The following is a 13,931-nucleotide window of genomic DNA, read 5'->3' on the forward strand; positions in this document are numbered from 1 at the left end:
GAAATGAAATTTAATTTGATTTAAATTGTTATTTAATCAAACATAACCATACCCATGTTATGTTAAATATATTATAATATGTATATGTATCTCATATTTTAAATGAAACTGCATATTTTACAAAGATAACTCAAGCTCAATTTAGTGGCCTAGTGTTAAAAGGGCCTATATCAATAAATACTTTGGTAATCACAATAAAAACAACATACTAAATGAACATATAACATATGCATCTTTATATGTAATATTATTATTAATAGTAATGTTAAGCTTATACTAGGGAAACTAATTCCGAAAATGGGGGATCCAGCGTCGCGTCGTGCTTGCGATTCGAGAAAATATATTTAATAATATATATTTATTAATTTCCTTGTTATATTTCATATTTTATAAAGAAAACTACGCAATTTTAATGCGAGATTAGATTCACTACTAATGCCGTTTTAGCGTAAATAGAGCTATTATTTTTTAAATGATTTAGCAAATTTCAAAATTAGGTTTGCATTGTACTCAAAATTGTCCTTTAATTCTTATAGAACGGGGCCACCGAATTATTTTTATCTTTTTATAATTTAAATTAAAAACATGTTGATCCTAATTTTTACATAGCTGTCTCTAACTTATATATTAAGTTACTATAATTTGAAGAAATGCAATAAAAATATTAGACTTAAAAACAATTATCAAATTATTTAAAAAAAAAAACTTAATTATAAGGGTATTTATACATACACAGATCCATTACAAATATAAAAATAATATGTTTTTCATATCACCAATTGCTTCAAATTTTATATATATACATTTTTTAATAATTTTAAATACATATTTACAAGTGACAAATATAAATGAACACACCCATACTAGATATAGGACAGCGGCGGCGAGGCTCAGGCGTCGACGACGAGCCAGCGGTGGGCGGAGTGCAGCACGAGCTGCTGCAGCAGCGGCGCGCGCACGCGCAGGCGCAGCTCCAGCGCGCCGCCCGCCGCGCGCCGCCCGTCCATCAGCTGCGGGCGCGGGCACACACGCTTAGAGGCTCTTCGTTCGACCAAAATTGTGTATTAAGCTATGACTAAACTACATTTATATGGTGCTACCTATTCGTTTCGTCTTCGCGCGGCTCCAGTAAGGGCCCGACTTTTAGATCGAAGAACTACCATACAAAAAAAGATTTTCTGACTAGGAAAGTTAAAACTTTTCTCTTGTATGATACGCATGTATAATACATATTAACTTTCCTCTCGAATCACTCTGTTTATCGATGAAAACCGTATAGTGACTTCCGCCATCTTGTTATACTAAGTGTTAACTGGAGAGGAGAAAACTAAGCAAATAATTAAGCAGTACAAAATTATGTTCATAGACGTATTATCTTCTTAAGTATAATATATGAGAAGGAAAGCATACTTTTTCTATCGACAGGATAGGATTCTGAGCTCCAGAACATATACATACTCAGTACTACAGTATTCCGATTTAGTCCAAGTAAGTACCATTTAAACATAATTTAGTTTTCCCTTACCATTTGTAATTTTATACCTTTTAATGTTGCTTAAATTATAACACATTTTTGACATCTTGTTAATTTCCAACAATATTAGGCAATATCTTGGTAAAATTAATAACATATAATTAAAAAAACATCTCACTGGGAACGCCTCGTGAATGGTGACCTGCGTCTCCAGCGGTGCCAACTTGACGGTGACGGTCCCCAGCAGCGTGTCTTTGCTGAACCATCCGCTGCAACACAACGAGCTAGAGCTGCAACACCTGCCACACACCACCCAAGCTACCACCCACAAATACCACATACGACACGCCACATGCATTAACATACGCGCTACGTGATCTATGAGGTACTAGGAAATGTGAGTGAAATGTAATGTGAAAAAATAGACCGGCGCTAGACATTTCTTAAAATTTTATCTGGGCTGGACTTGGAATGTGTGGCGCCGACGTATGATTTTTAAAAGGATTGGCCATATGACACTTATTATATATTTGCCATAATTGTAATAATCTCAAGATTATTTAATAACAATAGAAATGTTTATGATATTTAATTCATAAATTTTATAATGATAACGAATTGTTTGGTGTAAAATGACCAATCCAATTATAATATCATTTATTATATAATTAAAAAAACGGAGAATCCCATAACACTAGACTGATACTAGACGTTAAAGTTATATACAAAGTTGCGAACATTCCAGATAGCACATAAGCATCTCCATTGTAAATATGCATAAAATGTACAGATTTTGTATTTATTTCTACCCTCTGGCTATCTAATGCACGGCACATTTATAATACAGACTAAATAAAAATTACATACATAGACACTGGAAAAAATACAGTTGATAACATTGTATGATAACATCCATAGACATTTATACCAAAAAGCAGACCAACGAATAACTTGAACTTTTTTAACTGCTCCGCAGAGAGTTCCAAAGTAGTAGAAAAAATATGGAGTTTGTACAACACTTTTTAATAGCGATTACATGGAAGATATTTCACAACCGAACGTGAGATGACTTTAGACGATTATGCTTGCCCATATTTGACAAGCTATTTTCAATTTAGTCGTATAACGCTAGATTTTAATCCACAAAATGATTTATTACGAATAAATAATTTATCAGAGTTAACCATAACAGACGAGAGATCTGTCATAGAACCTAGGCGTCACAGGCCTGTGGTCTGTAGTCTCACAGATTTAGAATAAGCTAGATGTGTGCGTGTATTCGTACCGTTATAAACTGTAAAAACTCTTCTAAGTTAGTAAATCGAGTTACCTGCAATTGGTAAGCAATTTTGTTGCTCAAATAGCTGTAATTGATTTTAAACGATGTTCAAGTATCGCTGGGGTGACGTCACCGTACGTATAAAAGAGGACACGCTCGGTTTTTATACTATCTAAAGAACATGCGGTATCTAGCCTTCTCTAAATATCTGGTGTGGGCTACATAGGCGAGTAATATGGCCCATATCATGTACCCATATCATTAAGAACACAAAGTTGAAACTGCCTAGAGAATATGTTTTCCTTCTATATTACTTAAATATGTTGACTTCTACAAGTTAAATTCTACTAAAGATAAAAAAACAACAAAATTCAGAAACAATTTTAAGCGGAAACATTTATAGTCTATACAAATATAGTTAAAAAGGGAGTGATTATTCCATGCCAGGTTTCATGCTCTAACGTTATACATCTACAACAATATGTAATTTTGAAATCATAGTACAAATTAGTACAAACCAAAACTTAAAATTGTCGACTTATATACAATTAGTTAGTAGAATATTTTATGTTTTTTTCGTCACCCTAATCCCGCAGTAGAGAAATAGTAGATTCGAATAAATGATACGAATTTTTACAACAAAAATAGTAGTCTAGACATAATTATAAAACTTTTGTTTTTTTACTTTTACCAGTTAATTTGAAATCAGAATTAAATTAATCTCTTGCAAATTCCAAAAAGATATTCCCTCAACTTGGTTGGACAAAACATTTTATAGTTGACCACCTCGTTAGTTTAGTAAATTGTTATAAGACCGAAGAACCCGAGGTTCTGGATTTAAGCTCCAGGTCGGGCCGATAGAAAGTTATTGAGTATTTCTATCGAAAAATTCTCAATAACAGAGGTCTGGAAATTGGAAGAATGTACACTCCCTCATATCTGTGCCTCAGGAAGATCTGCATCTGAACTCTTTCCAGTCGTGTCGGATTTGCCGTCCCATCGGATCATGACTGTGAGGGAACAGAGAGTCCCTGTGTTTGCGTATACACTCGTGCACAATATGTCCTGCATAGCTGGCTGGTCTTAGAGTTTGGACGCCGTGACCGAAACCGGCCGGACGACATCCCCATCATCATAAAGACATATTTGATAGATTTATATAAATACTCATACATAAGATGCACAACTAAAGACATAATTAATATATATTTTTATACATTTCAAAGTTATCCCTTTAAATATTCAGACTGGAATTCGATGAGCTATCAATACGACATCCTTCCTAGAAGAGCATTCAAACATTTATACAACATTTCAACGTACAATTAAAACATAGAGATTTGATGTATGAGAAAAATGACTGTTTACACAAACTATTTTCAAGTTAACACGTCAACAATTCTTAGGCTCTTATAAACAATGATTAGTGATCCTAAAGCGCTAGTAAAACAAATATTAATCTTTCTATGTAAACATAAAATTCAAAACGTGACTGCAATATCAGGTCAAATCTCGAAATCGTCGTTTACTACCGTATTTTTTTATTTTTCTATCAGTACATGAATGTAGGGTCGCAGTAACAGGTATATAATATGTATTTTTATTATAAATAGAAATGACAAAACAGTCAAATCATAACTAAATAACATAATAAAACATTAACCGAAATTATTATATATTCTAGAGTAACTACTGACTCTCTGTCCGGTTCTACACATTCCAGTAATATGACGATTCGCTGGGGCTTATTTTTTTATGATCCACATGTTTAGTTACTTTTTATACTATATACCGATTGTTAGTGACAGAGTTCCCGGCGTAGTCTACTCTAGCATAGCCAGTATAGTATACATAATACTATCCAATGAAAAACAATGACATTTTGACATAGACAAAATTTACTTTTTACTATGATATATTCCAAACACTTATTTAAAAATTAACTTACATTTTGAGTGTATACTTTTGAGCATGGTCCGTGTGTGCTAGTTTAAATGAATTAGAAGTTATCTTACCCCCTGGAGTAAACTTCAAATTTAATGCCATGTCGCTTGAACACCCTCAAGCAGGACCTCGCACTCCGCTGTATGGCCAAATTGAAGACAGCTGAGTACTGCGGGCTGTTTGTGTCCTTGATCAGCTGTGTCCTATCCGATACTGGAGTTTCCTGGAAATTGTTAGGCGTTTTATGAGTAACATTCATACAATCCAATTTGATGTAACAAAAAGTTACAACTAGTATTTTTTTACTAAGCCAAGCCAAGGAACCATCAGACGATTAACAAGCCCTTTGTACTAATTACTAGCTTAAGCGTAGTGCCTTGTGTACCTAAGTTTCGGTAATTGTTTCAAGCTCGCTTAGGTAGGCACCATCCACTCGTCTATTATTATTCTAATGTCAAACGGTAATATTAAGTATTGTCAGTTCCGGTTTAAAGGACGAGTGAGATAGTGTACCTCTGTAGGTACACGATGCCCGTGCGCAAGGGTCACTACCCAAGATTTATTTTAATATTTAATATTTCTGATAGCGTCAGTCTCCATGGGCAGTAGTTACAACTTACCATCACGAGGCCCATTTGCCAGTCTGCCTATCATACCAATCTTATAATCTTTTCACATTTTTCCATACGAACACATGTCAATTAACAACATTAACAGCCTATAAATTTCCCACTGCTGAGCTAAGGACTCCCCTCTCCTTTTGAGGAGAAGGTTTGGAACATATTCCACCACTCTGCTCGCACCACGTTTGGTAGATACACATATGGCAGAACTTCGTTGAAATTAGACACATGCAGGTTTCCTCACGATGATTTGCTTCACCGCCGAGCACGAGATGAATTATAAACACAAATTAAGTACATGAAAAACCACTGGAATATAACTTACTTGCGGATATGGAAATTCGAACTTCACATATGTGTCCACCTCTTTAGGGTTGGGAACGTTGTACGCTATCCCGCGCACGATTGTCAGCTCTAAATCGTTCTCGTTAAGGTCTGTATTGCATTGTATTACCGAAAACTTACGGTTCTCGTAATGGAATTTCGGCGGGTTTTCACCTAGGCTGAAATATTGATATATCAAATTATTATATTAAAATTAAAAGTATGATCTATAGTCTATTTAAACAATTAAAGCACAAAGGCAAAATATGAAACACTGGTCATCGAATTACCGCGATATGTTTGGTCGAGAACCTGAATAACCTTGAAATTTGGAACTAAATAAATTAAAATAAATAAATATTGGATTATAAATAAAGATATATTAATCAAGAACTATTAGTAGTTCACAAACATTGATGAGTTATTAGCAAATCACATGGAACACGTAAATATAAGGTTTGTTTATCTTGACTCCTACTTAGATGGGAATAGGGCATATATTTAAAAGTATTTTAGTGCCACATTCTTACACACATATATCCAACGGTACAGAAAAGTTAAAATAAATTTTAACCCAAGAACCATAGAGTCGATTATCCCATACCTCTTGGCCACTTTCACGACGTCTAAGTCCTGTTTGACAGTGACAGCGAGATGCTCGAAGCGATTGCTCTCAGCGATATTTCCCATCGCCTTGTAGTGGTCTCTGTTGGTCAGGCAGAGCTTTAGCTGGCTCGTTAGCTGCTGGTGGAGGCGAGTCATTACATCTTCATCGTCGAAGCTGATGGCAGAGTCGTCTGGTGGACCGCAATCTTCGTTTGATATCACGTCGAAGCTGGAAATTTTGATTATCTCACTAAATATATCTATACACATAATAAAATTGGTGTGTCTGTTTGTAATATTAAAATAACCGCGTTTTACTAAATGCATATGTATGTAGACACGGTACATATACCTAAATAACATTTTTTACATTTTTTGTCTGTCTGTCTGTTTGTTCCGGCATCTCTGGAACGGCTGGACCGATTTTGACGGGACTTTCACTGGCAGATAGCTGATGTAATGAGGAGTAACTTAGGGTACTTTTATTTTAGAATTATATGTAAAATAATAATAAAGTCACGTTTTTTTATTAAATTCAAACGCGCACGAAGTCGCGGGCACAGCTAGTATTATACTATAAATATTGGAATGGTAACTCAAAGAGCTTTGAATGAATGAAATTAGTTAAGGTTCTTTTATCTCATTGTTCATGTTCTTTTTTTTTTAATTTAAATTATGAGTGTAATGTTCAGTTAGGTTTCTTATTATGAACTGCTTCTAAAATAGTTTGCGAATATGCCGATGCAGTTTCGAAGATCAATATATGAAATATTTGCAAGTACATCCAAAATGTCAGTTTCGTGGTTAGAAAAGACAACTCACCATCAGCTTGTATAGGATTGAAGGTAGAATTTGACTCACGTGTCCTCGATCCGTTTCTTGTCGGTGGGCGGCAAGGGCAGCGACTTGAAGTCCACGGCGAGGCCTCCGCGAGCGGCCTCTATGACGGAGTCGAAGCCCTTCGCGGTTCGCAAGTACTCCTTCGCCTGCTCTATGTCGCCTGTTGACATATTCCATGTAATATCTCTTAAGATGTCTTAATAATATATTCATTGTTATTTTTTCTTCTATCTGTATGTAAAACGAATGATATTGCCTGTTGGCGATTTTTGGCGGGTTATGAAAAAAAAAACCTATGCGCGCACACATGACGTGAAAACATTACATGACAAGAAAATTACATGATGAAGTTGCTCGCTAAGCCGGCAATTACGATCTTAACTTATTTTATAATATATATTTTATTACAAATTTAAATTGTGATTGTTTAATTTATCAGTGAATGCTAATACATTGTAATTATTTGTATACAATTAAAATCTATTTTTAATTACATCGAAGAAGTAAAACTTCATCACTGACCATCCTTCTTTGCCATTATAGCAGCCTCCTTGAATTGCTTCTGTCGATGCAGCAACAGGGCCAGCTGCTTCTGATAGCGGGTCGACTGCCCAGACGGACGAGCCTCGGCGGCCGGAGACGCCGGCACTGATGCCGGAGCTGGCGATGGAGCCGGAGCTGCCGGTGCCGGTTTACTCGGCGATGCGTGAGACTGTAATAATATACACCTTGTAAATTATATATTATTTATTTTATTTATATACCCAACAGCCTCCTAAGTCAACGTCTATTTATTTTGAATTAATTGAAACACGTTTTTTTTTTATAATTGTCTAAGATTATATATACCAGTTGGTAGTCAATAAAATCATATTTTACATGGAAACTAGTGTTGCATATCGATAGTCCAAAACTATCGACACTATCGATAGTCAAACTATCGATAGTTCTGCAACGCTGATGGCAACACGTATCAGTGAGTCATGAATAATGGACTGCTATGATAATATAAGTACTTACCCCCTCCGTCGGTATGGGTGCGTACCCATTGGGAGTAGGGAGTTCATCCACGGGTATGGGTCTCCCTGCATTATGAAGTTTGATAGCGTCCTGGTATTGCTTCACGATTCTTCCCATTCGACGAGCTTTTGAAGTGTTCCCGTCTTCCTTCGCTTTCGATTCTTGTTGCTTTCGTTTAGAAGAGAGAGTATTAAACAAACTCAGTTTATGATTATATATTTATTATGAGCCTGGTGTTTTCACTAACTACCTTTGCTAATCTCGTTCGTTTGAAATTTCAAAAAAAAAAAAAACCAATCATTTATATGTCATTTAAAAATTTGTTTTGTCAAACGTACCTGAAGTACTTTTTTTTTCATTGCTACACAAGTATTCAATGTAATAATTATTTATTATTAAGTATCAAATTCGTTCACTCATTAAAGATTCAAATATTCTATGTAAAATTGTCTACCTGGAAACATGCAAGCCTCTGTCGCAGAGCCTCATCAACAGTGGAAGCCGTTATCAATCCAGCTGGTTCAGGGACTGGCTCTGGTGCTGGTTCTGTAATATATATAGCCACGATTTTCTTATCACCAAAATTTGACAAAGAATTATTTACCAAGAAGACAGGTGGATTGAGCCACCTGAAGCAGTGCTTAGTAATTTAAAATGTGAGCTTTTTCTTTCATTGTCAATAAATCAAATAGAAAATGTTACGTCTCTTTTAAGTCCCATAAGGCACTGACATAGATATAATAGATTGAAAAAGTCATATAAGCAGATAGCAACTTACTTATGTAATTAGTATAAAGTAAAAAACACAAATTGTTATTATTTATTTATTTAACACACCAATTACATAAAACATCACACGAATAAAAAAACACGAATGACAGTACATAGTTGAATCGTGTAGAGGAACTGTTGCTATTGGTGGGGGGGTTCCCCGGGGGGAAGTGAAGTCACACAAAAGGTCGAATGAAGATACATTGCAGCATCGGATAGAGAAGGGCCAGGTAGGAGGGATCTCGTGAGTGGATTGTGCAATATTTAGTTACGCTATTAATTTTCTTCTATAAGGACAAACAGATTGCGGTTGTCCGTGATTTGATATTTTTCATCTTAAAATTTAATCGAATTAAGCAGCTTGTATAAAATGCATTTGGCATAATTGAATCGATTTCACAAAGCCTATTGGTTCTCTGTGCAAAACAGTAAGTCGTGCGTTCTTGCGATAATTTCGTAATTATAATTCTATGCTGTTCAAGTACATAAGCATATAGTATTTCAACAAATATTTTATTACTTGCAAAATTGTTTTAACTTAAAAAGTGCTACTGTTTACTGTGTACTATATTCCCTCTTCCCCCTCTTTTTTATTATTTATAAATATAACTGAAACCTAATATAATACTTTAAACATTTCAGAGTACAGTTATAAATACATACAAGTAATTATATAGTTATATACCACTTAAAATACATATAATCACCAAAGTCATGCGTCCCAAAAATAGGCTATAGGCATAGATCAGCCGACAAATAATGTATACTAATATTGCGAAACTGAAATAAGCATTATATTTACAGGCAACACCATTCGATTGTAACAATCTATAATTTTTACTTGGAGTAAAATATACTAACTTCGAAAGTTGCCGCTTTAATGTATATTTTAAAAATAGTGTTTAGGTGGTCGTAAAAGAAGTAAACTTTAATATCTTGGAATAATTATATTTATGTGAAACTTATGACTCACTGAGATGTGTTGCCATGTAAATTCTTTTGTTGTCACATTTATTAATTTTGTCATAATTCACTTGTAATTTTCATTCGTTTGATACGGATTTTATAAACTCTAACATACCTATATATACATATATGATTATAATTCAACATATATTATGTCAATAAATATATTTTTATTAAATCCTGTGAATTGTCATTTTAATAAATAATCTATATTTTTATAAAAAGTTCAATGACAATTTTAATCCATAGAATTTTTTTTTTACATAATCTGTATAATCTTTTAATTTAATAAAATACCTTCGCACTTGTTAATCTATCACTCAACTGTTACATTCAAATACATTATTAATTATTATTATGTCATTATGACATAATAATCGTATCATCTTAAGTTTATTAATAAGACCGTTTAAAATGCTCTGCAATTATATTGACAGTAGTCTTCGTATTTAGCGAATCTAGTATTAGATAAATGAAAGGCCTGTGATATTCACAAGCTCTATAATTGTTATGAATATTCACCACGATCGATCGAGGCTTTAAATGTAAAAGTAGGATGAACATTATTATTATTAACACCTATCGATATTTATATATTAATAGTTTCTATATATTGTATGTAATCATGTAAATATATGTATTCGTTTTTTGTTAGTGATGTTTATAACAAATAAAACTTTAGTTTATAGATTTAAACAAAACAACTTAAGAATTTCATCTCCATCAGTTATAACAAGTTAAATTATTCACCCGCAGAATGTTGAGTCTGGTCCTCTTCCTTCTGCTGGTCTCTGAACGCTGAGGCGATGGTCTCCGGTGTGGGCAGTTCGTTTAGATCCATATCTTGACCGGACTTGTATGCCTCGATCACGATGTCGAACTGTTTCACCACCTTCAAGTATTCTAACGCCATCGTTTTCTCGCCAGCGTGTTTACTTGCCAGCGCGGCAGCTTTGAATTCTTCCTGCCGCTCTATAAACAGAAATTGATATCATTTAATAACCTAACTGAAGGCAGGTCTTTGTATTTTGTTGTTTTCCACACTTTTTGTTATTGTTTGTTTTTTTTTTACAAGTACACCAGATTCGGTAGTCTATATTTTTAGGTACCTAATTCAGGACATTCATAAAAATCACAGTTAGAACCTAACTACAAATGATCTCTATAATCTGAATTATTTTGATAATTGTATAGCAAATCAAGTATACAAATAATGGCGAAACACTCACTCAAAATGAATTGTAACCCTTCAGATTTCGCGGGATCCATCTCATCGAGCACGGGTGGGGGCGGCGGCGGCTCCCTGGGCTCGGGCGGCGAGGGGGCGCGCCCGGAGGGCGCGGGCGGCGCGGGGGGCGCGGGCCGCGCGGACGACGAGCGCGGGGGGGGCAGCGGCGCGGGGTCGGGGTCACTCGCGGGGGCTGGCGCGCTGGGTGCTGGTTGAGAGTCCGAGGACTTGCCGATGCTGACGGGAGGAGGTATATCCTCGTCCTTGATAGCTCTTCCGGCCTTTGCCTGCTTCAGAAGATCGTTCAGAGTTTTGATACCTCGATTGAATCTGAGGAATAAAATTTGACACAAATTTAAGCATAAAATGCACATGCTATGTAAGTAGCACACGCTCACTTATTTCTAAACCTCCATATGAAGATGCACGAATGAAAAATGTTTTATAGAGAAACTAATTATGAAACTACAATATTTGTTAATAATCTTACTTTTAACAGAAATTAAATATAGAGCATGCTCTTTTAATCACACACTTGTCACACGATAAACAAGAACTCTGTGTGAAGTAGCATTGTTTCTTATTATATTATATGAACATAATCACATCAATATAAAATAACTTTAACTTATAACCTAGTATAAGTGCTTAAGTGTGCAAAACAAATAAAAATGGAAGTTACCTTCTAGCTCGGCTGCTTTCCCCATTTGCCTTGGCCGTTTTTTCAGCTAGTGTATAGTTAGATAGTCTTTCTTGTAGCAGTGTTACTGTGCTGTTCTCACTGCCGGAAGGCGGTGGAGGTGCAGGGCGAATAGTGCGTGGATGCTCCACAGGAGTTTCTTCATCATCTATAGCTAGTTCTTGCAATTCATTGAGTAGGTCTGGGTCATCTTCGTCACCTAAAAATAGCAATATGGTTATAATTTAAGATTAGTTACTTTAATTGATATAAACTGGTTGTAACTAATGAGAATGAACCTGTTAAATATTGACTGTTGAATAAATTGATAGAAAACACAAAAATTAATAAAAATTCTTTAAATATTAGATATATCACATGTTTTATGTAATTACAAACTTTGTAGTTTGTGTAAGACTCCATTTTGTAATAATGGTTTATCATCATAATAATTGCATCTAATAAAAAGGACATAAAAACACACAATATATGTACATTAAAGCAACATTCACTTTTAAAGGTCCCTTTATAAAAAAAAAAAAGAATGAAGAACAAAAAGAACAAATTCAAATAAATTCTATAAAACCTAAAAAAAAATCTCTTAGTATTCTAGTTATATATTACCTAACACTATTTTATATTTTTCATACAGTAATATTATTTTTAAACATTTAATATGTAACATGTTAGCATGTTTTATGAAAATCTTTTTTCTTCTCTATTTTTAAGTCTATGGGGGAGATCAAGATGAAATGGAAAATTATATTTATATATGATATAACGAAATAAGATGAAAACCTGAAACATCTTCATCAGAAGGGATGTCTTTCAAACTAGCTGCTATCATAGCATCTAGGTCAGCAGGAGCTGTAGGAGCAGGTTTTCTGGGTCGGGGTTTTTTACCACCGCTGATAGCTGCCAATTCTGCTTCAAGATCTACATCATCATCTGATAGATCCATTGGTTCATCTGCATCATCCACATCTGGTATATCTAAGAGACCAAACTGAAAAGGAACACTTTAGCATGATATTCTATCATTTTAACTCCAAAAATAGTAAATAGCCTTTTTTATTTACATATCTAGATAGAATGTCACTCTATAAAATAACTAAAACTTTTATAGTTTCCAGGTACTTAGGGACCAACAGTTGACCACTTTTTTTGACACATTCTCAGCTTTGAAAGTCTATCTAGACATTTATATAAATTATTAAAATAAGCATCATTATTCATTATTTTTTTAAATGCTTTTCTAAATATTTAAGATACTGCTAATTTTTTTAAATAATTTTGTTTGTTTATTGTATATACCCATATTTTTTTAATTAAATTTGTGCACAAAAAAAATGTTAAGGTTCTGTTTCAGCAGGTTCTGTTTACATACAAATCAGCTGTTAAGCTTATCACATAATTTAATATCTGATATTTATAACAACATTGATACTGTAATTTTTAATTTAAACATCTCATCTTCTATAAATAGGCCATTATGAAATGAAACCGGATGAAATCTTTTGAACTAACATTACTAATCAACAATCACAATGACTCACCTGAGATAGATTGGTTCGCTTGCCTGAAGTTGGTTTTTTAAACATTTTTCGTTCGAAGACGTATACGTAATAATATAAGGTTTTTAAACGTTATAGCCGATAATAAGAAGGTCTGTATACTTAATATTGGATTTAATATTAAAACCAATGACATAAACAAGTGACTTGTTTGTTTTAGGTAATGTATTCACAACAAAGAGTTTAAGATAACGAATAAACCCCAATATTATAACAGAAAAATAATATTCATGTACGTTGTATATAAAAAAATCTTATATTTGCAAGATTATATTGTAAATTGTAATGTCGCATTTCAGAAAAGTTAACGGAAAATGGAAAATTATTCACAAATAACAATATTCCGTTGAACTGCCATTGTCAAATGTCAATGTCTGATTGTCTAATGTCTGGTCTGTACTCACTATGTACTTACTAATCTGTATAGTATTGAGGAAACTTATTTGTATATATTTTTTTGTCAATTTGACGTGTATGTACAGAAATTGTATTATTATTTTTCTTTTAAATTCATTGTTTTATTACCTATCAAACATTACATAATTAAAAATAGGTTACAGGTTACAACGAAATCAAATATTCATTATGTTGCTAATCTAAAAG

The 13,931-nt window shown here is 34.0% G+C and overlaps 1 protein-coding gene across 2 annotated transcripts; it reads right to left on the reverse strand.

The window, feature by feature from the left end:
• Window positions 1–870: 870 nt before the first annotated feature.
• L(2)gd1 (lethal (2) giant discs 1) lies at window positions 871–13,705 on the reverse strand. Of its 2 annotated transcripts, none has more exons than XM_026632990.2 (14): window positions 13,311–13,705; window positions 12,553–12,760; window positions 11,758–11,974; window positions 11,077–11,405; window positions 10,598–10,819; window positions 8,565–8,656; window positions 8,111–8,278; window positions 7,613–7,802; window positions 7,112–7,250; window positions 6,249–6,479; window positions 5,646–5,823; window positions 4,769–4,920; window positions 1,653–1,773; window positions 871–1,010 (listed from the first exon to the last, which is right to left on the reverse strand). In XM_026632990.2, the coding sequence occupies exons 1-14, from the start codon at window positions 13,353–13,355 to the stop codon at window positions 891–893; spliced, it is 2,412 nt and encodes an 803-aa protein (XP_026488775.2). In that variant the 5' UTR covers window positions 13,356–13,705; the 3' UTR covers window positions 871–890. The 2 variants fall into 2 exon arrangements, with proteins under 2 accessions (XP_026488775.2, XP_026488777.2); XM_026632992.2 differs by having other exon boundaries at window positions 872–1,010; window positions 1,653–1,743.
• Between the last annotated feature and the right edge of the window lie 226 nt (window positions 13,706–13,931).

This window comes from Vanessa tameamea, chromosome 4 (genome assembly GCF_037043105.1).
Source record: "Vanessa tameamea isolate UH-Manoa-2023 chromosome 4, ilVanTame1 primary haplotype, whole genome shotgun sequence".
NCBI classification, from domain to species: domain Eukaryota; kingdom Metazoa; phylum Arthropoda; class Insecta; order Lepidoptera; family Nymphalidae; genus Vanessa; species Vanessa tameamea.